The 27,313-nt window shown below is 39.7% G+C and overlaps 1 protein-coding gene across 3 annotated transcripts; it reads left to right on the top strand.

Annotated features, from left to right (window-relative positions):
* Nucleotides 1-1,017: 1,017 nt before the first annotated feature.
* Nucleotides 1,018-26,153, top strand: ASB11 (ankyrin repeat and SOCS box containing 11). Of its 3 annotated transcripts, XM_053581128.1 has the most exons (8): nt 1,115-1,233; nt 2,022-2,254; nt 10,137-10,216; nt 14,227-14,334; nt 17,556-17,706; nt 20,754-20,888; nt 21,982-22,173; nt 25,466-26,153. In XM_053581128.1, exons 2-8 carry the CDS (start codon nt 2,137-2,139, stop codon nt 25,588-25,590), a joined length of 909 nt encoding a protein of 302 aa, XP_053437103.1. In that variant the 5' UTR covers nt 1,115-1,233; nt 2,022-2,136; the 3' UTR covers nt 25,591-26,153. The 3 variants fall into 3 exon arrangements, with proteins under 3 accessions (XP_053437102.1, XP_053437104.1, XP_053437103.1); XM_053581127.1 differs by lacking the exon at nt 2,022-2,254 and having other exon boundaries at nt 1,018-1,233; XM_053581129.1 differs by lacking the exons at nt 2,022-2,254; nt 20,754-20,888 and having other exon boundaries at nt 1,053-1,233.
* The last annotated feature ends 1,160 nt before the right edge of the window (nt 26,154-27,313 follow it).

Here is a 27,313-nt window from a genome sequence, read left to right as displayed (position 1 = left end):
TCTTTATAGTGCTGCATTTTCCCAAAATGGGGAGCTATATATTGTGGCTCAAGGTTGTATTCTCATGTGTCAGCCTTTTTAACAGTATAATGAGACAGTTCTTGTGGAGGCAGTTCTAAGAAGCTCCCACATTTTCACAGAAAGTATTTATTAAATTTATTTCATTGCTTATATAATTTTATTTCAGCTTGCCTTTTCAATATATTTTTAGAAATTTACAAAATATAGCTGAGAATGATGACAGAGACCTAGAGTGATGAAGACAATTAAAAAGAAAGCAATTCCACTTGTGTTGGCCAGCTGGAGAGCGAATATTGCCCATCGGGGTTGAGTCATGGAATCTTTGGGTGCTTCACCCAGAACCTAGTACATCTCTTTCATCCATTTCGCTATGATTCTTCCCTGGTCAAAGATAGCCCACACTTTCCAGAAAGAGACACCATGTTTACTGATGCTTGTAATGGAAGTGAGTGATCAGGAGGGAACCTTGCTATGGGACCTTGTCAATGAAGTGGCCACAGCCTACTTGGAGAGATGGGCCTTTTAGTAAATACTATCTTAGAGTAAATGATGTTTTTTTACTAGACATATTTTAGATTTGGGCTTAATCCTCTATAAACCTGAGAATGAAGAGAAATTTTCCAGGGACACTAAGGAAATAGAGTATATTAGGCTTCTTGAATGAACATCATGTACCTTGCTTTGTTTCTTTGTCTAAGAAGTTACTTCTATCTTTCTAACCCTGCCTTCCAGCATAACATAGCAAAAATAGGGGTTTAGGAGTTTAAAAGTTCTGTACGAGAATTCTGTTTTGAGGAACGAAGTTCTAGAACTATTGGATGTTTCTGGTTAGAAGGAAGTTTCTTTAGTTTGTTTAGCATTGCTGTGGATGTCAGAGTTGCCAAATCACAGTTAGATTAGAACCTACAAACTGAGTTCTTGGTAACAGGAGCACCGAGCGCTTGAGGGTTTAAAAATAGATGTCATATGATACCAATTATAACTCTGTGAAATTTTACAGTCCGAGGACCCTATACAGAGCATAAGCGAAAATGGAAGATGGTCCTGTTTTCTATGGCTTTAAAAACATTTTTCTTACAATGTTTGCTACCTTTTTTTTCTTCAAGCTTTTAATTAAAGTTTTCTTGGCTCTCCTAACTCATTTCTATATTGTCAAAGGAAATCGAAAAGAAGCAGCTAGGATAGCAGAAGAGATCTATGGTGGAATTTCAGGTAAAAGTACATGAATTTGTTCCCAATACTTATAAACCCCTCCTAGATAATTCATATGAATAGTAGTATTTCTAGAAGCCAGATTTTATTTGTACTTTGATTTTTGAGTGGATACTTTTAAAACATCTGTCATTTAAAGTAGCAAATGCTGTAGGCTGCATTAGTTTGTGAAGGATTTTCAGCTTTATTTTTTGCAAGTTAGTAGATCTATTAACAGTTATTACTTAAGAAGTAAATAGTGAAGTTGCTAGTTACTAAGAGTATTTTGAGAAACCTCATTTCTACTGGCCAGAGGAACTACTTACATAGGATTATTTTAATATTTTTAACTGAACTTTAACAATAACGTTCTAATGAGACTAAATTTCCTTAGGAAATAGAATGACCAATAAATTTGATTTTAAGCAGCAAACATGGCATGCTGTGTATATTTTGGGGCTGCCATTTGTCATTGGAATTGATTAACAACTTGTCACTGTCAGGAAAAACTCTTCACTAAACCCATTTGTACCATGCAAAGCACTGCAAACAAATATTCTTATAGTATGAAATGTCAAGATTTGGGTAAAACATTTTAAAGTCTCATGCTTTGTAGAGATTAGTCTCCATTTTTTTTTCAAGAAATTATTCACCTTAATTATAGTGAGATGCTGCAAAAAGATATCCCTGTCACTGCTGGGATTGTCACTTATTAGAGCATTCATAAACAGTTCAGAGTTTACCTATGTATTTTTAGTGTTCTCGGGGCTTCCAAGATTACATCATTCTTTGTCTAATACCCATTTCAGTTTGCCTCCAGGATTCTCTTTCAAAATAGGCTTATGCTATGTGATTCCAACACACTAGATTAGTCAACAACAGTCTTATTCAAACAAATAAGACCTTCAAAGGAGGAGCATCAGAATGCTTCAATTAACCAGGGAAATTGAGAAGAATTTCGAAGTGTCAGAAAATATCCGAAGGCCTGGACTGTGGAAAGAGATTTCTTTTGGGGATTACATTTGTCACACATTTCAGGGAGGTATGTTACTTTGGTTAAAAAATAAGAAAGTAACTCTTCTTTATAGTTTCAAGTTAACCAAGATCTGAAAAGCTATTTTCTAATTTAACTTGTAAATTTGGACAGTGGCTTTCTAACGTATTCAGTAATGGTTTCGATTTTCTCATAGATACATCATCCTCAAAGTTTAAATTAGGCAAAGTTCAGCAAGGTCAATATTGGCAAGAGCATGTTAAAAATGTTTCGTCCTTTTGCTCATGTGTTTTATTTCTGTCTTTGTGGTCCTTACTTAAGGGCACTCTTAAAACGATTTTACAGTAGTCAAAACCCATGTAAACATAGTTTAAATTTGAGTTTGGAGCCCAAGTATGAATCTCTTAGAGTTATTCATTCATTCCTTTACTTGGTCATGATCCTAGGATAATATTCATTTAATTTGCAAGCAGCATAGTGTTATGAGGTTAAAAATATATTTTTCAATTATTGTTAGAGAGGCAGGACTGAGAATGATGCATGTTAATTCCCTGTTTTATTTCCTTCCTATATGTGTTTGTGTGCCCCCACACATACACAGACCCCCATATCCCTGCATACACATTTAATAGTATATCCAGAGTTGGTAAAGAAGTCTTTCTATAATTATATAGGCAGTAATATGCCAGAACCAGTCGTTTTTACACAATTCTGTGCTTTTTCATTTGACACCACCATTAACAGATATTACACATTTAGAGCTAGATGTAATTAAAAATCAAGAATAAAATTTTGTGACAGAGTTAACACTTAAACCAAAAACCACCTTTGCTGTCCGTTGGTCAGACAAATTTTTGTTGGGAAAATATATGACATTCAGTCAACAAGTTAGCTAATTGACTTGCACAAGCCTCAGCCCAAGGTTAAATTCCTGATTCTGCTAGCAGATTCTGTTCTTGTAAGCCAGTGTTTTTCGACCTTTTTTATCTCGTGACACATTTGAACCTATAGTTAAGCTTCCATGTCACACTTAAATCATGTTGATCAAAAGAAGAGCCTACACACACACACACACACGCTGTGCTTTGAGCTTCTTTTGAAAATAATTAATGATCTTTAAAATTTTTCGAGGCACACTGGTTGAAAATCACTGCTGTAAACGAACCTCAGTAATGTTAAAAACAAGGGCAGGTGGGAAGAACTCAGCCAGGGCAGAAGTTAGGCTTTTGTAGGTCCTGGGCACTGTTTGTTTTAGAAACTGCACCTAATATCACTTCCTTATTATATATAATTTGTTTTTAACTGTAAACGTTTTTAGAATTTTATATTCTGGAATACGTTAGCCAATATGTCTTGTGGTTTAAACTAGCACATTTGCAGATAACTCATCAGAACTAAGCTATGGTTGACGGTTATTAGTTTTCATTTTCAAGCTTCTTTGTGCATTTTGTCAAATATATATATGTATTTGTGTATATATATATATGTTATATATGTGTCCATAAAGTTTGTGTGCATTTTTTTACTATGTTATACTATTTTAAAATTGCACACAAACTTTATGTCCACTTGTGTATGTGTATATATCTTTTTAAGTTTGAAACATCATCCTTGTCCCTTGTTCTGTCTGGAGCATCAGGTGGATCACCAGACCCCATCTTCAGTCTGTAGGTATTTGTGCAGGCACCTTTTTCAGGAGAGATGCTGTGTGATTTTTCAACTTTTGTGAATTTGTATGAAGTTATATTCAGTACTGTGACCTGGTAATCAAACTTGATGAAAATAACGTGTAGATTACAGGTTGATTGTCTGTTATTCAACAACCCTTGGGCCAGACACGCTTCAGAATTCAGTAACACCTTCTGGATGTTAGAAAGATTACACAGTATGCATGCTGTACATTACACAGCACTCCCAGTGGGGCCTGCAGCTGTCTCCCACATCAACCACTTTGATGTTTCTATAGTGAACATATAAATGTTCACACTAAGTGAAAATACAAATAAAAATAATAAATTACTTAGCCTGAATTCTGGCCATATTTTGCAGCTAAATGAGTTTGCATCAAATTTAGGGAAAAGCTTCGTTTTTAGACAATGGGTAATTTTACGATTATATTTGAGAGGTTATAGAACTATAGTAACTTCTTTTTAAAAACAATGGCTGTTTTAAGCTAAGTCTGAAAGATCAGTACAGTTCTAAGTGTTATACTTAAAATCACCTCATCATCGTTCGGCGCTTGTGGCTCAAGCGGCTAAAGGCGCCAGCCACATACACCAGAGCTGGCGGGTTCGAATCCAGCCCGGGCCCACCAAACAACAATGGTGGCTATAACCAAGAAATAGCCAGGCGTTGTGGCGAGCGCCTGTAGTCCCAGCTACTTGGGGGGTGGAGGCATGAGACTCGCTTGAGCCCAGGAGTTGGAGGTTGCTGTGAGCTGTGATGCCACAGCACTCTACCCAGGGCAACAGCTTGAGGCTCTGTCTCAAAAAAAAAAAAAAAAATCACCTCATCAGCCAGCGAACTGACTGATTTGACAGCGTTCTTCTGTCTGACTCATCTTCCTGACTTGTTTTTCCTGTCTTCTCCATTCCTATAGGATTTGCCTGCCTTTGTTCCATTCTTGCCCAAGCCTGTGCCTCGCCTTCTGCTCTTTGTTTCCCTGGTTGTTCCCTCAAATGTTGGCCTAACTGTGCTCTAAGTGGTTCTGTAGCTCAGGTGCCTACTGGTCTTTTCCAAGTTGGGACAACCAGTTCCCGCAGGGCTCTGCCTCCCACAGGTCACCATTTGTTCATCTCTCTAATGGGTTCTCAGGAGCCTTCTTTGTAACATCAACACAATTCATTGTGTCTGACATGGCTCATTGACTGTGCCTCATCCTCTGACCAGAACTGAACAGAGAATATCCATTTTAACTCAGTTTTATTATATTATTTTGGATATCAGGAAATTTATTATAGTATCTTTTTCTCAAATTGTCTAGGTTTTACTCAAAATATCATTAATTCTGCTAGGTTCTTGCCTATATTTCGGTTTAAAAAGTGAAGTTCCCTATGCACTTTCTTTTTCTTTAATAAATGCTAGAGAAGGTGTTGCTTAATATGATTTTAGAACTTGAATAAAGAGAATAAAGATTTTTCACGTGCACCAGGGATTATAACCAGTTAGATGGTCTTTTTGAATAATAGGCTAGAATCTGAAATCCTTGTTGGTATTAGGGCATAATTTGCAAAAAAAAAAAAAAAAAGAAATTAAGAAGAATAATTGGTTTTATCTCAAACACTTGGGATTTTTTTATTCCATCTGAACCAGTTTTGCTATTGAAATATATGGTTTTAGAAATTGTTGTGAAGTTGTTATTCAAACAGTCTGAAAGCTAAAGATACAAATCACGTTCTGAGAAAAATTCAGAAGGGAAAATGAACATTTTCCGTACACCTCATCAAGAACAAGCAAACATATTTGTAGAGTAAACTATCTTCGTAATGTGTTTGCAGCCCTGTGACACAGGCAGTCTGCCAAATGACTAAAAATAGATTGCCTTAGAGGAGAATGATTGAGTCCTACTTAAGCATTCATTTATTTGGAGAGCTTACTTGCATATTTCATGAAAGGAATGGAAAAACTCCCAAGCTGCCAAATAACTTTTATCCTCAGTTTCTTACAATTAGCTAAAATTTGCAAAATGAGAATGTTAAGAGTGAGTGAGAGACTGTTGGGAACAAGAATAGAAAAACAGGAGACCCCACTGTGGCAGTTTCTGGAAAAGGGTTGTGTGTGAAAGCCTTTCAAGGTTCTTTGAAGCCAGTGCTAGGAAACAATGAAACTGGAAACAAAAATAACTTTGACTTTTAAGGTGATGCAAATGACTTATTTAAACCAGCAGTCCTCAAACTTTTTGGCACCAGGAGCTAGTTTTGTGGCAGACAATTTTTCCATGGACTGGGGTGGGGGGATAGTATTGATATGAGTGTGCAAGCAATTGATTTACTATGGTCTCTGTGCAGTCCCACCTCTCTGCTAATGATAATCTGTATTTGCAGCCACTCCCTAGCCTTAGCATCTCCAGCTCAGCCCCACCTCACACCATGAGGCATCAGATTCTCATAAGGAGCACAACCTAGATCCCTCACATGTGCAGTTCGCAGTAGGGCTCACACTCCTGTGAAACTAATGCCCCTGATCTGACAGGAGGCGGAGCTCAGGCAGTGATGCCCGTGATGGGGAGGGGCTATAAATGCAGATGAAGCTTTACTTGTTTGCTGCTGCTCACCTGCTGTGTGGCCCAGTTCCTACCAGGCCAAAACCGGTCTACAACCTGGGGTTGAGGACTGTAGATTTATACTAGTTATAGGGAGAAGGTGGATGTGAAAGGATCCCCAGACAAGTTAAATTTACCCTGAGGATAAGCAGAATTTTAAAACGAATGGCTCTGAAAACCAGAACAAGGTGTTTTCTGAAGTCCCCCAAACTTGAGTTTCAATCCTACTTCTCTATTACTTCATGTGGAGCAAAGGGGTTGTGCATTTTGGGGTGTTCCCAGCCATAAAGCAAGGCTCTCCCTCCTCTACTGAAAGCCATGGGATGGAGGCTGTAGGAGAAACTCAAGTTTAGACAACAGAAAGGAGAGGGAGCCTGGTATTTCACTCTCAAGTTGGAAGTCTGCTTGGACAACTTGGTGAATTGCCTGGTCCTGTGCTATCCAAATAGAGGGAAAGAGAATTGGAAGGCAGTGGGTGGTGAAGGAGAAGCCCAGGACAACCACCATTCCCTCTTTCTTGGTGGAATGGAAGATGGCACAATGGGCTTGTTGTCACATCAGAGGCATGGGGTGGGAGTAAGGGTCATCAGAGGATGCCGCATTGATGGGAGACATGAGGAGAGGTAGCCAAATGCCAGTGGATAGGAAAGGTGCTTGGAAACGAGCCCTGGTGCAAAGCGCATGCCACAGACCCAGAGTGAGGCCTGCCATGAGGCCATGTAAGCAGAGCTGGCCTCCTCTTCCAGTTAAGTGGAGAGACATCTTCCCTGTTCCTCTCACTTCTCTCCACTCCCAAAGCACGAAAGGAGCTGGCACCTAAAAGGAAGAAGTAGGAGGCATGTGAAGAACATGCTGCACTTCCACCTCCAGCTGCTTGGTGGGCCAGTTGGAGCCATGCCCCACACTCTGGGAGTAGGAAGAAGCCAGGGCCTGCAGAGATGATCAGAGATTTACTTAAATCTCGTTTTTATTTTTGAAGTGAATACTTATAGTACCTTCAGGTAACTCAGGTCCCCTGGCTATTGTTAGAACAATGGCATAACAAAGCCACACATATGGCTTTGCTTTTTTTCATTGCTCAGAGTGTCAAGTTGGCAGCTGTGGGTAAAAACTGTCCTCCCAATCCCAGTGCTGTGTTCACCTCCAGTGGCAATCAAGTAAGAGGGTAACATCTCTGATGTACACTTCACATCGAATGAGATGGGGAGGTATTAGAGGAAACTAAGTCTTACTAATTGAGCAATTATTTCCAGTTTACGGCAATTATAGATGTCCAAAGAGATTTAAATTTATTTCACTCTTCAATTTTTAGCCAATTCTGGAACAAGTAGAGATACAAACACAATGTATGTTCATGTTAAAAATTTGATCTGTTTTTCTTTATTATAAAAGCATTATGCACTCATATCAGGAGTATGGGATCGCCAGTGATTTGATAGACCTATTTATTTTTGTTTTACTTTTCATTTTGGAAGTAACTTCAACCAACAGTTATAAGAATTCCTACTTCTCTTCATCTAGCTAACTCCATTCATATTTAGCTAACTGTCCTAATAATGTCCTTGATAGCAAAATAATCAGGTGTGTTGCCTTTAGCTGTTGTGTCTTGCAATAGCAATTGTGTCCCAGGAATTGCATTTCCAGGCCAATTATTTAGTGGAATGTCCCCTTTGCATCTTGTGCTCAGGATCAGATGTGGGTTAACTCATTTGGAGCAGGAATGTCACTGAAGCAATGGTGTGCTCTCTCATTGCGTTTCGTCACATGGCCCGTGGTGCTGATTTGTTCCATTACTGATCATGGTAAATTTTATCACTTGGATGAGATGGTTTTTACCATTTTCTTCTGTAAAATGACCCCTACTTTCATTATAAGTAGTAATTATTTTATGAGGAGACAAGGATGATTCTATTATTTCTTCTGCTTTTCTAAGTTGGCGTTCTGTTATGATGAAGTGCTTTCTGTTCTCCATCTTTATATATTTATTTACATCATTGAGGACTTCTAGATCACTGTTTTTATTTGGTAGGGTATAATATCTTACTCTCATTGTTTAGCCATATTTAGCCAATGGAAGCCCTGTCAAGTCGGCTTCTGTGCCTTTTTGATATTGCCTGTCTGTCTTTGAGTACTTCCTTACTTTCTGGTAAGATGGTTGATGAGATCCATATTTTATTTTTCCTGGCCCAGGCCTGAGTCAACTATGTCTCCAAGGAACCCTGGTTTAGGTTTTGTATATATACACATATTTATGCTTTACATCTAAATATACATTTTTAAATCTATTTAGACATATTGAAAACCACATTTTTGTACCAGTTCTCCAATATCAGTCCAACCCATAAGGTTCATTGAAGCTTTCCCCCATTTTTATAACCCAAAGGGTTAGAGGAAATACACTGAGTTTGAATATAGAAAGAGGGCCTCTTGAAATGTTTATAACCCTGGTTCTCATCCATTGGAAAAGTTTACTCTTTCCTTAAAGCCTTGAGTTACTTTATATTCAGAGATTTTTGTTTTGCCATGTTTATAGATATGGAAAACCTGAGTTGTTATCATCAGGATCACCTAGAAGAAGTTGACGAAAGGGGCCCTTTGTGTTAAATCCAATTTGTACAACCTTCTACTCAGTGTATGGAGAGCATAGTCGTAATATGAAAAATAACTACATTTTGCAAACTGGAGTAGGTTTTCTTCCCACACAAATGACTGCTCTTTGAGATGTTTAATAGAGGGTTACTTCTCAGATGCCCATTAAGCTGGTTAGTCTTGTTTGCAGACAAGCAGTTATAACAAAAACACGTGGAAGGCAGTCTGAGGCTGTTACTTAGAGCGCTACACTACTGAGCCTACTTATTAGTCATAAACTGGACCACTTAACATGTCTGGAGCATCTCTCATCATGGATGTATTTTATTGCCCTACTTAAAAACCAAAGCACTTGCCAAATACTAGATTACTGTAACTTCTTTTTACAAGGAAGGAAATTGAGGTTCAAATAATTTTGGTAACTTGCTGATTTGGACAGAGAAGGTGGTTGAAGTAGGACTTGAACACAGGCAGTCAAGCTCCACTTGACCCCACACTCAGCCATCATGCTAAACGCCCACAGCAAAGCTGTTTAGGGAAAAACTTTTGGAGGAATCAATCCTTTGAAAAATGACATTCTGCATTATAATAGATACACTTCATTATCACATGAAGCAGAAACAACTACCCAGAAAATTTGGGGACAAAACTATTTTTCCTGGCCCCTTAGAAACTCCTTCATAGTGCACAGGCAGTAGAGTCTTTGGGATAGAGATGGAAGGCACAGGACGGAGAAAAATAGGGAAGCTCATTGACCGGCTTTGCCCTTCATTTTCCCTTATTTAGAGCTATTGGATTCAAGCTCTGGGCACTGTATATTTAAACTACATCTATTGCTCATTAAAGCTGCCCCTCAAAAGTCAGAGAGATAGACTGTTCCTCTCTTTTGGCATACACCACTGAACTAAGGGACTTTATATTCAGTAGCTTGTTACCTGAAAACAGTTGATGAGAGAGCCTGACACACGGTCCCTGCTTCCCTCTTCTTCCCCCAAACTCCTCACACAGTGGGTGGGCAGCACGATGAAGCCACAGGAAGAAGTCTCCAAACCTTAACTCTAAGCTTGATTTGTGTTTCAGACTGCTGGGCTGATCGATCCCCACTTCATGAAGCTGCAGCTCAGGGACGCTTACTGGCCCTTAAAACTTTAATTGCACAAGTAAGTAAACTGAAGACGGAATCCTTCCTGCTTCTGCTGTGATCAAGCATCATTGTCTATTAGCCTTAGTGGCAGCAGAGGACTTGCTCACCTCTTCCATCCCAGCACTGCCATTCTAGGCACCTGTATTCTCTTGTACCCCACCTTTCATTCTTCCTGCCTCTACTTTCCTGGGGAGCTGCCTCATTTTCTGCCTACTTCCCTCCTTCCCCTTCTGCGGGATCTTGGAGGATGTCCTCAAATTTGTGCTGCACTAACTCACCTCATGCTTTTTAGCTTATGCCTTAGTAACAACAGCCTTAAAGTTGCATTAGTCAACTCTCACTGTGTAACAAATTACCTCAAAGCGTAGTGGCCATAAACAACAAACATTTTGATTCTTATGGTTTCTCTGGGTCCAGGAGCAGCTTATCTGGGTTGTTGTGGCTCAGGGTCTCACATGGGCTGCCAAGGGTCGGCCAGGGCTGCAGTTATCTCATGGCTCAACACGGGGGTTGGGGGGTGCACTCCTGTGGTTGTTGGCAAACCTTAATTTCTTACCACATAGGCCTCTCCACAGGGCTACATCATGAGACGGTAGCTGGCTTCCCTCAGAGAATATGAGAGAGTGCCTGAGAGGCAAGTTACAGTTGTTTAATAACCTAATCTCTGAAGTGACATCTTGTCACTTCTGCCAAATTCTAATTATCCGATGTGAATAGGTCTAGCTCACACTGAAGGCGAAGGGATTACACAAGTGAGCCAATACCAGGAATCAGAGCTTCCTGGGCACTATCTTAAGCCATCCCATTGATATAATATGTAGTATTTTAAGAGTATTAAAATAGGTTAACAAATGGGTAAATCTTACTCCTTAGGGAAGATTCATTCAAGTCTTAGTTATGAAGTCTACTTTATTTATATTTATGACCATATTCTCAGCATCTTGAACAGTGAGTACAGACACTGGTAAATATTTGTGAAACGAATGGAAAAAAGTATACAGGCTCCATTTGTGTATTTTGTTTTACAGTCTGCTGTAAATGACTCACAGAGAAGGTGAGTCATTGTTTTTCTTTCCACATCCTAGCAGTTACCTAACCTGCCTTCCTTACCATTTTGAATTTAAACAACAGGGTGCACTGCTCTGTGTGGGTGGGTTTGCACACACGTGCTTTTAAATTGATTTATTTTTTGTTTTCTCCTTTATGAGTTATATTATTTCTTAAGAAAGTAGAGGCAAAAGAAAATCAGTATTGCTAACCATGATCCTGTGAGCTTTATACCGGATTTTATTACTAGCTTATTTATTTTTATGCCCTTTATATTTGATGTTATTTAGTTATTTTTAATATATGATGTAGTTCAGAAATTAAAATGTTATGTACATTTAATAATATGAAAGAGAAGATGGCTGTTAATTTATGCTGTATTTGAAAGCATGCATGTTTTTTCATTTGTAAAAATGGGTCAATTGTTTAAATAATCTTTCGTGTCTTGTCATGCAATTTATACTTCACTCCTGAATCTGTAATTGTCATACCAAAATCCAAAAAACTTTGCAAACAAGGTTTTCATAAGCTTAGGGACCAAACTCTTTTGCTTGCAAATCTAATCTGAACTGACACCAAAATTTATCCCATTTAGTATGAATATTTGTTTATTTTGCTTCAGGAAAAATTAATGTGTTTGATGATTGGGAGGAGGGGTGCCGAGGGTTACTGTAGGATGCAGAGGGTTAATGTTTTGGTATATGCACTGAATTCCCTTTCTAAACTCTGAAAATTTTCTAAATCCGAAACATCTGCCCCAAGGGTTTCAGGTAAAGGATTGTGGATATTTACACCTGTAATTTAGAAGGTATTTGTTTTTAAAAATGTGAAATGCTTTTATAGTCTAGACAGTTTTTCACTTTATGTATTAAATGATTTTAAATGACAAAATTAAAATGTTATAGAAAGGTATGCCACGAAAATCCTTGCGTCATTGCCTCCCTCTCAGCCCCCCACCTCAATACTTCCAATAGTATTTTTAATAAGCTTTATATTTTGGGATGAATTTAAAGCAGAGTTATCAACACAATACAAGGAGTTCCCATATACTCTGTACGTTTCACCCAACTTCTCTGAATGTTGACATAGCCATGGTCCATTAGTGAAAAACAAGAAATTAATTAAAGTGCAGATTGTTGGGACTTCAACAGTTTTTCCACTACTGTCCTTTTATGTACCAGGATCCAATCCAGGGTCCTAGCTGTATGGAGCACACCTTTATTTTTATCTATACTTCAGAAGCATGTCAGGTTCAATAGTGTGATCAAATGTATAGGAAGCATTTTTCATGGAAAAGTTCAACTTTTTCTTGCTACATCTCCACTTCTTCACCCATATATACTAGTTATTTTACATTTATATAGCATGGTAAATATGAGTAAATCATTAAAGCAATGTGAGTTAAAACATTAAACCAGGGTTTCGAAACTCTTGGTTATATTGCTGGCTGTCACTGACAGCCACGAGCCCCAAGTCTTGTAAATAATTTCAAAGTTCTGCTTCTCTGTTTCCTCATGCACAATTAAGGTAGATGGTCTTTCAAGCCAATTCTGAAAATCTGAGATTTTTACACTCAATCAAAGTTTTGTTTGCTTGCTTGCTTTTTATCACACCCTGCCACCTTGTGGACTAGTCTGGTTTTTTCTTCTTTTCTTACAAGGAAATTGTGTTCGATACCTAGTTTGAAATAAGTAGCACAATTCTAGAGCAATGATGTCATATTCAGCACATGAAAATAGACAAGACCTGGGAGGCATGGAGAGGCCTATGATGAAGGGACAGGCAAATCTCAACTGCTGCTACAGCAGGAATGCAGCCAGCACTATGGAGAGCTGGCAGAAGACAGTGGGTGTGTAGGTAGGAGTTTGGGATTCAGAGTTTCAGCAGATCGGTTACAAGGCAGGGCTTGGCTGGGAAGGACAGACCAGGGATCTAAGTCCTTTCCTAAATATGAAGTGGAAATCATGGGAGGGAAACAGTAAGGGCCAAGTTATTAAAATTCAGTGTATGAAGTCAGAGTTATCGAGCAGCTAGACTGACCTTGTCATCTGTCATATGGACTCCTGGATGAGGATGGCAGAACATAGCAGTGTGGGCAGGCAGAATGTGTTAGGACTGGGTGGAGACGGTTGTATTTGGGTGAAGAAATGAAGGTTAGGAGAAGCCCTAAGCCTGGACCCAGACATTGTGACTTCAGGGACCTCCTTGTGCAGTGGCATGGTGTCCAGAGCAGCACGGCTACTGCACAGCCTGATAAGAAAGTGCTGGCTACTTTGCTTTCTACTCTTAAGTCCAAGAGTCACCCTTCTTTTTCAGATCCAAATCTACTTCCTGAACTTCCCTGCAGTCTATCACATACCCCTCCTTATACCCACTGCTATTCACACCCACAGTAGCCCTGTGCCACCTGTTCCTGGATTCACAGCCACATCTCCATGGCTCTGCTTGCTTCAGTCTTGTAACCTTATTCCTACAAGCAGCTCTCCATTTTGCATCTCCTCTTCTTTCCTAATGGCATATCCTTCCTTTGCTTTCCTATCTGGAAACCTTTTGTGCTTTAAACCTAAACTAAAATACCACCTCATTTGTCAAAGTTTTTTTTTTTTTTTTTAATTCCTAAAGCCAGCTTTAAGGATAGCCCATCTCCCGAATGAAGTTTGAACAGGCTTCCGGAATAGCAATGTTCTTTTCCTTTTATTTTGCATTTCTGCCTGGGAGGAGACAGAGCCATGTCATGAGTTTTGAAGACCCAGGTCCTAGCACACTTCCTGGCTCGGAATGCTGGATAAGCATTTACTGAATAAGTGAACATGAGGCTCCCGTGCTGTGTTTATACTCTCTTGCTCGTAATCTGTACTTTCTCCACATGGTACTAATTTTCTACCCACAGACCTTGAAAACTTTAGACACATACTGCCCAACATTGTTTTCATTGCTATCAGTAATCAAGCATTTCATTCTCTTCTCTCCAAATGATAGGGTGTCAATGTGAACCTTGTGACAATTAACCGGGTCTCTTCTCTTCATGAGGCATGCCTTGGAGGTCACATGGCCTGTGCTAAAGCCTTGTTGGAAAGTGGTGCCCACGTGAGTACCGCCCCTGCCCACATGGTTCTGTCTGCCCTAGTTCATCTGCTAACACCTTAAGAGACTTTGCCTTCCAGAGTGCTTACTCACTGTGGGTATGGGCTGACTGGCCCTAGCCCTGCACATATTCCATCACTTGGGTTTCCTGCTTTCTATTTCCAAATTGTGATGCTGACTTAAAAAAAAAATCTTTATTGGGCGGCGCCTGTGGCTCCGTGAGTCGGGTGCCGGCCCCATATGCCGAGGGTGGTGGGTTCAAACCCAGCCCCGGCCAAACTGCAACAAAAAAATAGCCGGGCGTTGTGGCGGGCGCCTGTAGTCCCAGCTGCTCGGGAGGCTGAGGCAAGAGAATCGTGTAAGCCCAAGAGTTAGAGGTTGCTGTGAGCCATGTGATGCCACAGCACTCTACCCGAGGGCGGTACAGTGAGACTCTGTCTCTACAAAAAAAAAAAAAAAAAATCTTTATTGTAAGATATTAAAAAGAACAAATTTTAAAAGAACAATGAAAGACACTTCATTTCATACCTAAACCAATAACTATTTTTGTTGAGCAAAATTATCAAAATCAATAAGCTCTTAATAAATAGTACATTGAAAAAACCCACAGAATTAAACTTTATCTTATTTTGAACTTACATCCTAACTTTTTCCGAAGAGTGACTAAGGTCCTATGTATAATACAAACATCACAACAGAATTATAAAATCACAATTTCTGAAAAATCTCGGTGACACCTGCAATAAGTTGCCAGATGTTGTTTTGTTGCTAATTTTGTTGTTTAACTCAGCCTTTGCGTTCCTTATGAGCTGCAATATTGTTAAGTGCTTAATGGTGACTTTCTTTGTATTTTGTAGAGAAGTTGGGTTTCTATGTGTAGAACTGAATATAAAAGTGTTTCTTGTAAAACTAATTTTTCTTATGCCATCTTGCTCAGGCATTTCCTTTAGGTAATGGTTCTTTAAGTTACCACTTAGTCATCTAAGGCAGTGGTTCTCAACCTGTGGGTCATGACCCCTTTGTAACAATGAAAATACATCGCAGCATTAGGAAGGTTGAGAACCACTGATCTAAGGGGTAATGATAAGGGCAAGGCTATGTGAGGGCCATCTCCTTTCAAGCCAGTCAACTGGAGTCGCGGTCAGACTGCTGGCAGGACATGATAAACAATCTGAGGTCAGAGAAAAGATTTTGCGAGGGACAAGGAGAAAAATAAGTCATAGTTTCTTTTCTTTGTCAGTTTTATAAGGGAGTAGCCAATAAATACTTTGTTATATCATTTAACATTTAAATCAGAATGAAAAAAGAAATAGAGAAAGGCAATCAGTAGAAAGTTCCCCATAATTGGCAATCTCATGGACACCTCAAATTCACTTTGAAACTGTGCTTATCATGTTCTTCCCTCTGGGACCCGCTTCTCATCTTGGGTTCCCAATTTCAGAGCCCAGGTCATCCTCCAGGTCTCTCAAGCTCCAAACTTGGGAATCATCTTATTTATTCCATCTCCCCATCTGGTTAATCGCAAAATCCTGCGAATTTTACTGCCTAGTATTTCTCAACTCTGTCCTCTCCTTTATCCTGCTTCCACAGTGATCTAAAGCATTAATTACTATATGAAAATGATCTCTATGTTTGTCTTCCATAATAGAATTCAGTCTACTCAAGGAGAGGCAAATGTCTTACTACTCTTTCTAAAACATTGGCATCTAGTATGTGTTCCATGTATGTTCGCTGGTATGAACTAAAAGAGAAACTTAGGAACTCACATAAGATGATGACTTCCTGGACAGAGGATAAAGATAATACTTAGTAAAACACAAATTAAACCAGTTCCACCAAATATTTTTAGTAAAATGTAAATAGTATAGAAATCCCTTGAATATGCATTTATACACATTTTCCCCTGAATCTGCCATTTTAGCATCTTATCTTTAACTTTCTAAATTAATGGGGGAGGGGGAGAGCATGGTGGCTCACGCCTGTAATCCTAGCACTCTGGGAGGCTGAGGCAGGAGGATTGCTTGAAGTCAGGAGTTTGAGACCTGCCTGAGCAAGAGCGAGACCCTGTATCTACTAAAAATAGAATTGGCCTGCAATGGAGTACACCTGTAGTCCTTGGTACTCAGAAGGATTACTTAAGCCCAGGAGTTTGAGGTTGCTGTGAGCTAGGCTGAGACTATGGAACTCTAGCCCAGGTGCCAGAGCAAGACTCTGTCTCAAAATCTCCAAGAAAAAAAAAAAAAGATCCAAAATTAATGGGGATTATGTTGGAACCTTGGAGACAAATCATTTTTGTTTCTGAAGCAAGGAAATTAAGAATCCTGATTATCACACACAACTTTCCTTAGTTGTTGAAGCAAAACGGTTTGACATCAAATACCTGTTCTAGTACATTTAAATCATATCAGAGCCTTTCCACCAGAAGGCCATTCTGGTGTTGTTCCCAATCTATTGTTAATACTTCAGGATGCCTCCCAGCCCTGACGGTTCTTACATGCCTCCCACAACCCTAGAGGGTACTGAGGATGGTTGGAGACATTATGTCAATGCCTATTTTCTATGTGCCTTTGGCTTGGCCATCATATCTTTAGGAGTAGAGCTGTCATGTGCAATTGATATGGATTACAGTGGATTAGAGAAGAAACTTGTGGTGATAAAGGTAGTGGAACTGTGGGGAATTGCGCAGGAGATTTTTTGCAAACATTGATTTAGGGACCATTAGCTAGCTAATTTCTCTAGTACTTTTGGTTGCTGCCATGTTTATTTATGATTGGGAGAGGTAGTCAGGTCCATATTAGTGAAAAGTGGAAAAAATTGTTGTTGCAAGGGTTTGTTGAGTGCTTACTGGGTACCAGGCTATGTTTTAAGTGTTTAACGTATTCACTCATTGATCTACCCCCAAACCTCATGAGGTTTCATAATACAGGCAGTCCCCAGGTTACAAAGGAGATAGGTTCTGTAGGTTTGTTCTTAACTTGAATCTGTATGTAAGTTGGAAAAGTAACATTTACCTATTACCTGTAATAGCCTCTGATCATAAGTATGAGTTATATGTCAGTTGGGTGTTTGTAACTTAGGGACTGCCTGAACTATCAAGATGTGGAGTTCCCTCACTCATTCACCAGCATGGGAAATTTCCCCGGGCAGATACATGGGAATACACACTTGGAGATGGTAAGAATGAAATAGCAAATCCTCTGGGGTTCTTCTTTGCTTATCCTTAGGTCAATGGAGTGACGGTTCATGGAGCCACGCCTCTCTTCAATGCATGCCGTAGTGGCAGCATCGCGTGTGTCAATGTGCTGCTGGAGTTCGGAGCCCAGGCCCAGCTCGAGGTGCACTTGTCCTCACCCATCCACGAGGCAGTGAAGAGAGGTAAACATGCCACCACAATGCACATAAAACACCAAAAGCTCACTGCAGTCTGTGTGGATCAATTGTGTACTGTCATGCAGGGGTTGCTTGGATCTTCTTCCTTATCAGAACATGTGTGGCTTAAAAATCCCACAGCAATAACTTGAACTTGCCTAAATCCTCAGAAAATATCACTGCAGCAAGAAACAACTTGTCTTATAATCTGGAAATGTCTTCCTGTTTCAGATGTTCCATTTTCTGGGGACAGTCACTTGACAAGCCTTCCTGAGACCCTTTACCAGGACAGCAGTTGTGATTTCCATGAATTGTACTGTGCTTATGTATCTGTCCTTAGTACACGAGAATAGTTCATCCCCCAAAGCCCATAAAATACCAACCACTAAGCTAAAATAACTTATCAAAGTGCCTAAAAGCCAAGGCTGGTATTCTCCTTAATGGAACAGTAAATGTAATTGTCTACAACAAGTGATACACTGTACATGAACTGATAACTTCAAGGTCATAGTTACTGAAAAAAACAAGTTGCAGCTGTACAAAGGATGGCATTGGAAAACTTGAAGTTGACCTGTACTTTTGTGTTGACATTTACTTTTGTAATGAAGAAAGAAATTAAATTTAAGGAATTTAAAAACTATATGCACAGACTAGACATGAACAGGCAGATGCCATTGAAAGAACAAGGGCATTTGACAAAGGTCACGCCCAAAGAGCAACATTTTGGTGGTCCCCAGTGAGGCACTCGTTCACTTACATCATGACCAGTAATACAAAGGGGAAATTAAACCACCTTTGACTAATGATCTTTGCTGCTGTAACTGGGGATGAAAGTTTCATTTCAAAAGGTGACAATGAAAGATTTGCCCCGGGAAGTTGCTAAACATGTCACTTGGTAGTTTTTTCCCCACAGTGTATTACTTTAAATGACACAAAAGATCCAAATGTCAGTGTATCTATGTCTTCAGTGTCCTAAATATATTGAATATGTATTTATTGATTAGTAACTGATATTAGTCATTTCCCAAACATCAATTAAGTCCTTTAAATTGTCCTTTACATTTACTGTTCCAGTAAGGAGAATACCAGCCTTGGCTTTTAGGCACTTTGATAAGTTATTTTAGCATAGTGGTTGGTATTTTATGGGCTTTGGGGGATGAACTATTCTCGTGTACTAAGGACAGATACATAAGCACAGTACAATTCATGGAAATCACAACTGCTGTCTTGGTAAAGGGTCTCAGGAAGGCTTGTCAAGTGACTGTCCCCAGAAAATGGAACATCTGAAACAGGAAGACATTTCCAGAAATGTCTTGGAAATGACATAAAAGTCTTTTTAAAAATTTTGATATTGATTTGAAGTAAAAAATAAATGTTATTTGTATTTCTATCCAAAGGTTTAAAAATGGATAAACAGTAGGAATGGTTTGAATTACTTAAATAATCCTGTAGCGCTTAGCTGATTATATGTGGAGCATTTGGAATCTGTGTGCCTACAAACCATACATATGCTTACCATAAACACACAATTCTATGTGTCTCTATAATTTTTTTCTATATTATAAAAGCATGCTAAGGATCAACATCAGAATGGAAAAGGGCTTAGCAAATTCATTAGTTTAGATATTGTTATATTAGTGTGAATCATTTAACTTTTACATTCATTTTTAAAACTTCTTGAGAATATTTAACTCAGAATAGGCTCAATTTCTTGTTCTTCAAAAATAAAAGGCAAGAATTATGCAAACATACTTATCAGATGCTCTATATTTGTTAAAGAGTTTTAGGCACTGGATTCTTACAGCTTTAAACCTCTGTGAACAGGCTAGGTTATGGTCTGAGTTAATACCTTGACATAGGTGTATTGTTGCTATAATCCAGGTTTAATATTTACTTATGTGAACAAATAATTTGAATTCACAGACTCTTGTCTTGTATATTTTAGTGCCTAATTATACTCAGTCTAGAATTTGCAATAAATTAGGCAGGTCTAGGATGAAGTTTGCGTCTATGTTATCTACAAAGAAGAGGTTGGTAAATTATTTCATGATGATAAGATTTTTTTTCTTTTATGGAAGAATTTAATGCTACAAAGAGAACTAATTCTTTGCAAATTCCCATCAAGAATTCCCTCCTGAAGAAAGCATTAATATGCTGCAAATTAATCATGTCTGTTTCTTCATTGGGCAAACTCTAGGAGAGGGATTGCTTACATAGTTCTTGTTAGCCACTAAATTTGAAAGTGTATTTAAATATGTTCTTTCCTGGCTAGATGTGGTGGCTCCCGCCTGTAATCCTAGCACTCTGGGAGGCTGAGGCGAGTGGATTGCCTGAGCTCAGGAGTTTGAGAGCAGCCTGAGCAAGAGTGAGACCCCCATCTCTAAGAAAAAATAGCCAAGCATTGTGGTGGGCACCTGTAGTTCCAGCTACTTGGGAGGCTGAGGCAAGAGGAACACTTGAGCCAAGAGTTTGAGATTGCTGTGATGACAGGGCACTCTACCGAGGGTGACAGAGTGAGACTGTCTCAAAAAAAAAAGTATATTCTATACTTGAGATTTTTTTATTTATTCTGATAGGTGTCTTCCAAGCTGAACAAAATAAGGTTGCAGCCATATACCCAACCTCACATTCATGGGGAAAGAGGAAGACGAGAGATTTGTAATAGAGCAGGAACAGGGTTCCTTTGGGTTGAGCACTGGATTTTCAGAGTAGTAGCAGGATTGGTCATTTACCCTCTGCATCTCATCACTTCCATTTGTAAAACACGGGCTTCATTTTAGAGGCTGATTTCAAGCATGGTCCTTGGAACCCTCTGTTTAGTTGGAGTTATTTTAGGGGCTACAAAAAGGAAATGGGTGGGAAGCATGAACATGCTCCCTTTTGATTGGTTTATTGGAGGGGTTTCTACCTAAGGTTTCTAAAAACAATTTTTTTTCCTACTGCAAAAAGAGATCTAGGTTCATTTTGAAGCCCATCTCAGATAACTGATCCTAGAATTCTGTGACTAGCCAATGTGTCCCTTCCTTGAGTGAGGTGATCTTGTGTTTCACCAGGTCACAGAGAATGCATGGAGATTCTGCTGGCAAATAATGTTAACATTGACCAGGAGGTGCCTCAGCTCGGAACTCCCCTGTATGTGGCCTGCACCTACCAGAGGGTAGACTGTGTGAAGAAACTTCTAGAATTAGGTAATTGCTAGGTCCAGAAATCTTTTCCTGAAAAGAATGGGTAAACATTGTTGTTTTTTTATGACTTTAAAGATGGAGTTCTTGTCAGGCTGGAAAAAATTCTGATAGTGTTTGATGTTTGAATGGTAAAAGCAGAAGGTTCTCCAGAGAAGGAGTGTCTGTGTTTCTCAGGTCTGCTTCTTTTGATGTTGGTTCCATTTACTTGGTATCATTCTCTCTGGTGGTCTCAAGATGGCTGCCAGCAGCACCTGAGCTTATACATGTAGCTCTCCTCATCCATACACAGCAAGGAAAGAGCATTGTCTCTTTGCGAGTTGCATACCCATCTCTGAACTGCTCGTGGTGGCCAAGGGAGTATAATATGATGAGGGACTTAGGTCTAGATTTCAGCCTACTCTGCAGTTATTAGGTGTTGCTGAACTCAGGAACTGGGAATGGCGAAAGGGTGGTTCCCTGGAGGGATAGCTAGGTGTGGTTGCCAGGAAGATGCTGGACGGTAAAAACAACATTCATTGGCCACACACTATACTTAGTCATTTTTAAAAAATTCTAAAAGGCTTATACAGAAACTGAGAGTTCAGGGAGAAGTAAAATATCTAGAAACTATTATTTGGTTAAAGATTCAGTAAACTTATCCCCCAACATAGAAATGGGGGTTATAGTAAGAACCTTTAGTTGAGAATTTTTATCTTCAAGAAATTTTTGTCTTTTTTATTCCCCATCATTTACTATTTTCTATAGAACATCCAGAAATCATTTCTTTTTATGGCCCAAATAATACAAATAGTAAATAAACTTAGGTTTATCTTTCACCAAAAAACATAATAACTATGTAACGGGAGTCTCAAATATTTTATTTTGTATGTAACACAGCTTGTATGGGGAAGCAAGTCTTTAAAATGACTAAAAATACTTAAACTCACTTTTTCCATTTAAATATTTTGAAATGGTCTTAGTAGGCATTGCTGAAGTTCCAGGCTGAAGTCACATATTTTCAAATATTTATCAAATACGTTATAGCACTGCACACCTGAGGTTCGTTGTGTTGTACATTAACATTTCATATTGAAATGTGGCTGTCTGTTTCGTTAAGGAGCCAGTGTTGATCATGGCCAATGGCTGGACACCCCCCTGCATGCAGCAGCGAGGCAGTCCAGCGTGGAGGTCATCTGCCTGCTAACTGACTATGGGGCTAATCTGAAGCTCAGAAACGCTCAGGGCAAAAGTGCACTTGATCTGGCAGCTCCGAAAAGCAGTGTGGAGCAGGTGCTCCTGCTCCGTGAAGGTAACCAAGGGCTGGGTGTGTCTGCTTTCCTTTCATAAACACACCATCTCTCCTTCCCGTCCTATCACTAGCATTTTTTTTTTGAGACAGTCTCAAGCTGTCACCCTGGGTAGAGTGTTGTGATGTCACAGCTCACAACAACCTCAACCTCTTGGGCTTAAGTGATTCTCTTGCCTCAGCCTCCCAAGTAGCCAGGCTACAGGTGCCTGCCACAACGCCTGGCTACTTTTTGTTGCAGTTGTCATTGTTGTTTAGCTGGCCTGGGCTGGGTTCGAACCTGCCAGCCTTGATGTATGTGGCTGGCGCTGTAACCACTGTGCTACGGGTGTCGAGCCATTTTTTTGTTTGTTTGTTTTTTTAATTGAGGGTGGTAGGTATGGTGGGAGGTGGCAAGCCTTGCCGTCAATGACATGACTTCTGGAATTTTACACATTATATATATTCACTTATAACCAAAGGGCATTCACATACAACCTGAATGTTGCTTTGTATTTTCCATAAGGAGATAATCAGCAAACCTGGTTGAACAAACCAGAACTCTGCTTTGTAATACTGGGCGGTCATCCAGCTGCAAATTCAAAACGCTTGCATTAGAGGTGATAGAGGGGACACAGCGTATGTATTCCAAACACCCAACTAAATGGTGAGGTTGTTTGCCTGCTCTCCAGATCCGGGAGTAGGTGGGTTTGCATTCCTCATTGCCACACTCCCAATTCCACTGTGGGCATTAACAACAACTGTAGAGGAGAAAGAGGAACGTCTCAGATGCTTCATATCTCAAGTTCAGAAGAGAATTATGTTATATCCTGACATAAGAGAACATTTTCTGAGCCTATATTGATCATTTGTATGCTTGGGAGAATATTACAGATAATTAAAATTATTTAGCCAAATTTAGTACTGAGCTAAATTTGAAAGAGATTAATCTCACTGAACTTTTAAAACGTTAAAGCAGCAAGAACTTTACACAGTAGTAGCTGATGCTACACATTGAAAGATTGGCTTGCAGAAGAAAGTCACACAGCTACTCAGAAGTAGAACTAGTTCAGATTTTAATCAAGCTGTCTGACCCCAGAACCTGCACTATTTATTTATTTATTTATTTTTTGAGACAGAGCCTGACTCAGTTGCCCTGAGTAGAGTGCTATGGCATCATAGCTCACAGCAACCTCAAATTCTTGGGCTTGAGTAATCTTCTTGCCTTAGCCTTCTGAGTACCTGGGACTCCAGCTGTGTACCATTACGCCAGACTAATTCTATTTTTAGTAGAGATTGGGTCTCACTCTTGCTCAGGCTGGTCTTGAACTCCTGAGCTCAAGTGATCCACCGGCCTCAGCCTCCCAGAGTGCTAGGATTACAGGCGTGAGCCACACCGGCCAGAACATGTACTCCTAATGTTATGAGGCTCCAATCTTGAATCTTCTGGAACAGTTTCCAGTGGGGGGAGAGGGAGTTCTCATTGCACTCAACAGTTCCATTTTGTCAAACTGCCTCCATATCTTAAGTGGAATGTTTAGTTTAATTATTTTAGGAACAGTCTGTCTAAATCAGGGCTCCTTAAGCTTTAACATACCTGTCACCTGGTGATCTCCTTAAAATGCAGATTCTGATTCTGAAGAATCCGGAGTAGAGCCAGCGACTGCATATCTAGTGGGCTCCCAGGTGGTGCTAATGCTGCTGGTCTAAGGACCCACACTTTGAGAACCACTGGTCTATATTATTATTTATAATAGTCCAGATCACTAATGATTGCTGTTTGATTTGAATCTCCACCAGAAAATTTATGATCTTCTTTGCCAGATCTCAGTTGGGAAATACCAGGTACTTTCCAACTGTTAACTGAAAATATACCTTATGGCACTTTCATATTTCCTGCTTTTTGTCCCATCAAAAATGTTTCCAGATCTAGGATTTGCATTCCTTATAAGGAAGCTCTTCTGTCCTTTGTCTCCATAAACATAGCCACTTGCTCTAGAAGGATGAGTACTAGATACATCAGAGTTCACTACAGCATCTGCATTTCTCTAGGCAAACTGGACAATTTGTCTGCATTACGGTTTTTCAGAGGCACTTTCCATTTTCACTTCCCAAGGTTTTAACTAAGGATGATTATTTGGTCCTTCAGGTAGCTTTCTATCACATGGATGACTTGGAAATTGTCAATCCCAATGTTACCTGGCTATTTGTACATGCAGTATTTTTCATGGAATGTAAGATGATGTTACAGTAGGATTTTTGTTTTGAGACAGTCTCATTATGTCACCCTTGGTAGAGTGCTATGGCGTCACAGCTCACAGCAACCTGAAACTCTTGTGCTTAAGCAATTCTCTTGCCTCAGCCTCCCAAGTAGCTGGGACTATAGGCGCCCACCACTACTCCCGGCTATTTTGTTGTTGTTGTTGTTGTCATTGTTTTTTAGCAGGTCATGGACAGGTTTGAACCAGCTCCAGTGCATGTGTCTGGCGCCCTAACCACTGAGCAACTGGTGCTGAGCCAGGATTTTCCTAAAAAGGAAAACTTTGTACAGGCCTGTAATTAAACCTACACAAAGAGATATTTATTGATATGGTCAGCTTAGAAAATAATGGGATATTGTGAATGTCCCTTTCTAACTAGTATTCCTGCTAGAAGCGCATCCATCCTATTCAACAATATTTTGGACTCTAATCAGATTGTTTTCCTGAAGGATTCAAAGGCACTCAAAGCCATGGGCATGATGATTCCGTAAGACCATGGTGAGTCGGGACCCAGATAGCATGACCTCATGGGCAGCTTGAGACAGGAGGTCCAGGAAGCCTTTGGGGGCTGAGCATCTGGCCCCTGGTGCATCTCCTCACACTGCCTCTGTGACTGACCACACAGATGGAGCTTCCTGCTGATACCCTCTCCCTAGTTGCCCCTCTATTCTGAAGCTCTATCCATTTGCATTTTATTCTGGGCCAGGTTATCACTTTCATAGGCACATTTAATACATCAAAGAGGTGCATTCTTCAAGATCAGTAACCATTGGAAGATCTACCTAAAGAAATACATCCCCTCCACAGGGGCACATCCGGATCTTCTATCTGTATTTGGGTCTGCTACCTCATTCTGTGATTCCTATACAGATCCAGGTTGTCTTCTGCTTTTAGAAAGTTTCAACCTCTTCCAGTTTTCTGATTTCCCCTTTCCATCCCCACCCCATCCCACCACTATGAAGTTCACATCATTTGTATATTTCTATTTCCTCCTTCAGGCCCCACCCCACCACTATGAAGTTCACACCATTTGTATATTTCTATTTCCTCCTCAGGCCCGCCAACTCTTTCCCAGCTCTGCCGCCTGTGTGTCCGGAAGTGCCTGGGCCGAGCATGTCATCGAGTGGTCCACAAGCTATGTCTGCCAGAGCCGCTTGAAAGATTCCTTCTATACCAATAATCCTAATTGTTCCTGGGAAAATACTTGGGAATATGTTGTTGTTTACTGTCCCAAGGGTACCTACTGGAGATTCTGTATCTTTAAATGAGCTCAGCCAGTTAGTTAGAGTAAATTCCTTATGATCTGGGACACTTGAGGAGTGGAAACTCTTGGTTAGTTTAATGTTCTTATCAACCAAATGATATTTAAAAATCTTTTAGTTTTTAGTTCTTCTTGTTAAGAAACTTTAAAAACCTATGATGTAGGGTGGCGCCTATGGCGCAAAGGAGTAGGGTGCCGGCCCTATATGCCAGAGGTGGTGGGTTCAAACCCAGCCCTGGCCAAAAACTGCAAAAAAAAAAAAAACCCCAAACAACAACAACAACAACAACAAAAAAGGATGTAGAGTGAAAATGGTAGGGATTCAGCAGCTTCACATACCCGAGGGTCAACATTCTGAATACTTCATTGACACATGTGAATATGGGTGGACAAGATGATAATGAATGTTAAGTTTTCTAAGACATGCTCCTGATTTAGTTCATCCCTTCTGCCCCATGTTTGTTTCTTTGAATAAATCTCTCCTGGAATTTTGGTTCCTCTGTCTTTGTGTGTGTGTGTGTGTATGTATGTATAAAAACATCACAGTTGATTGAGGCTTCCAGATACTGAGTACCGAGGTCTTGGTTGATAAGAGGGACTTTGGAAGAGATTGGCTTGCCCAGATGTTGAGGTCCATTGCCTGTCACTTTTGATATTAAATGCCTTTCTTCAGATGAGCAGTTTCAGGATTGAGCTCCAGCAACCTGAACCCACAGGCAGTGTCTGATGCATGTTGAACTGCAAGCATTGGTTTATTTTCAAAGTCAAGATCTATAGAGCTTTTGAAATAATGGCATGTTGATGCCAGCCATCAAGGTGGCCTTAATTCTAAGTTGATATATTTTTCGGTGTATAGGGGTCCCAAATAACCACAAAGGTATATAAAAAGAGCTTTCTTCTCTTTTTTTCTCATTTCCTTCTCCTTCCCATCTCTCTCCCCTGTTGCCCTTCTGCCCCCCCTCCTCTCTCTTCCTCTCTTTTTTTAGGGGGTGAATTTAGAACATGCAACTGGACAGACATAATTATTTCAAATATTACTGTCATGGTTCAGTAAAAATAGTAATATTAACTTCTAAAATGAAAATTCTTTCTTAGATAATCCTCAGTTTCTTTCCAAACATCTATTTTTCTAAAACTTTGGTTGTCAACTAGGGAGAATTTTACTCCACCCCCCACCAGGACATTTGGCAATGTCTGCAGATATTTTTGGTTGCAATAACTGGGGGAGGGGTGCTACTGACATTTACAGCATGGGGGCGGGGATACAGCTAATCACCCTACAATGCACAGGGCACCCCACAGCAAAGAATTATCAGGTTCAAAATGGCAATAGCGTGGAGGCTGAGAAACACTGAGCTAAACCTGTTCTATTCAATATAATGGCTACTAGCCATATACAGCTATTGAGCATTGGCATTGTGCCTGGGCTGAATTAAGATGTGCTATACATGTAAAGAGCACATCACATTTTGAGTATTCAGTACAGAAAGAATGTGAAATATCATATTAATAACTTTTGATGTTATATTGTAGTATTTTATAAAGAGGTGGCCAACGTAGAGAATATTTTGTAAACATTTTGTAAAATTTTGTGATGAATATTTTGTAAATACTGGCATATTTAGCTACAATTTCCTATTTT

The sequence above is a fragment of the Nycticebus coucang genome, chromosome X, assembly GCF_027406575.1.
Source record: "Nycticebus coucang isolate mNycCou1 chromosome X, mNycCou1.pri, whole genome shotgun sequence".
NCBI lineage: Eukaryota > Metazoa > Chordata > Mammalia > Primates > Lorisidae > Nycticebus > Nycticebus coucang.
Note: the sequence above shows the minus strand (reverse complement) of the source record. Positions and strands in the feature narration are given on the sequence as shown.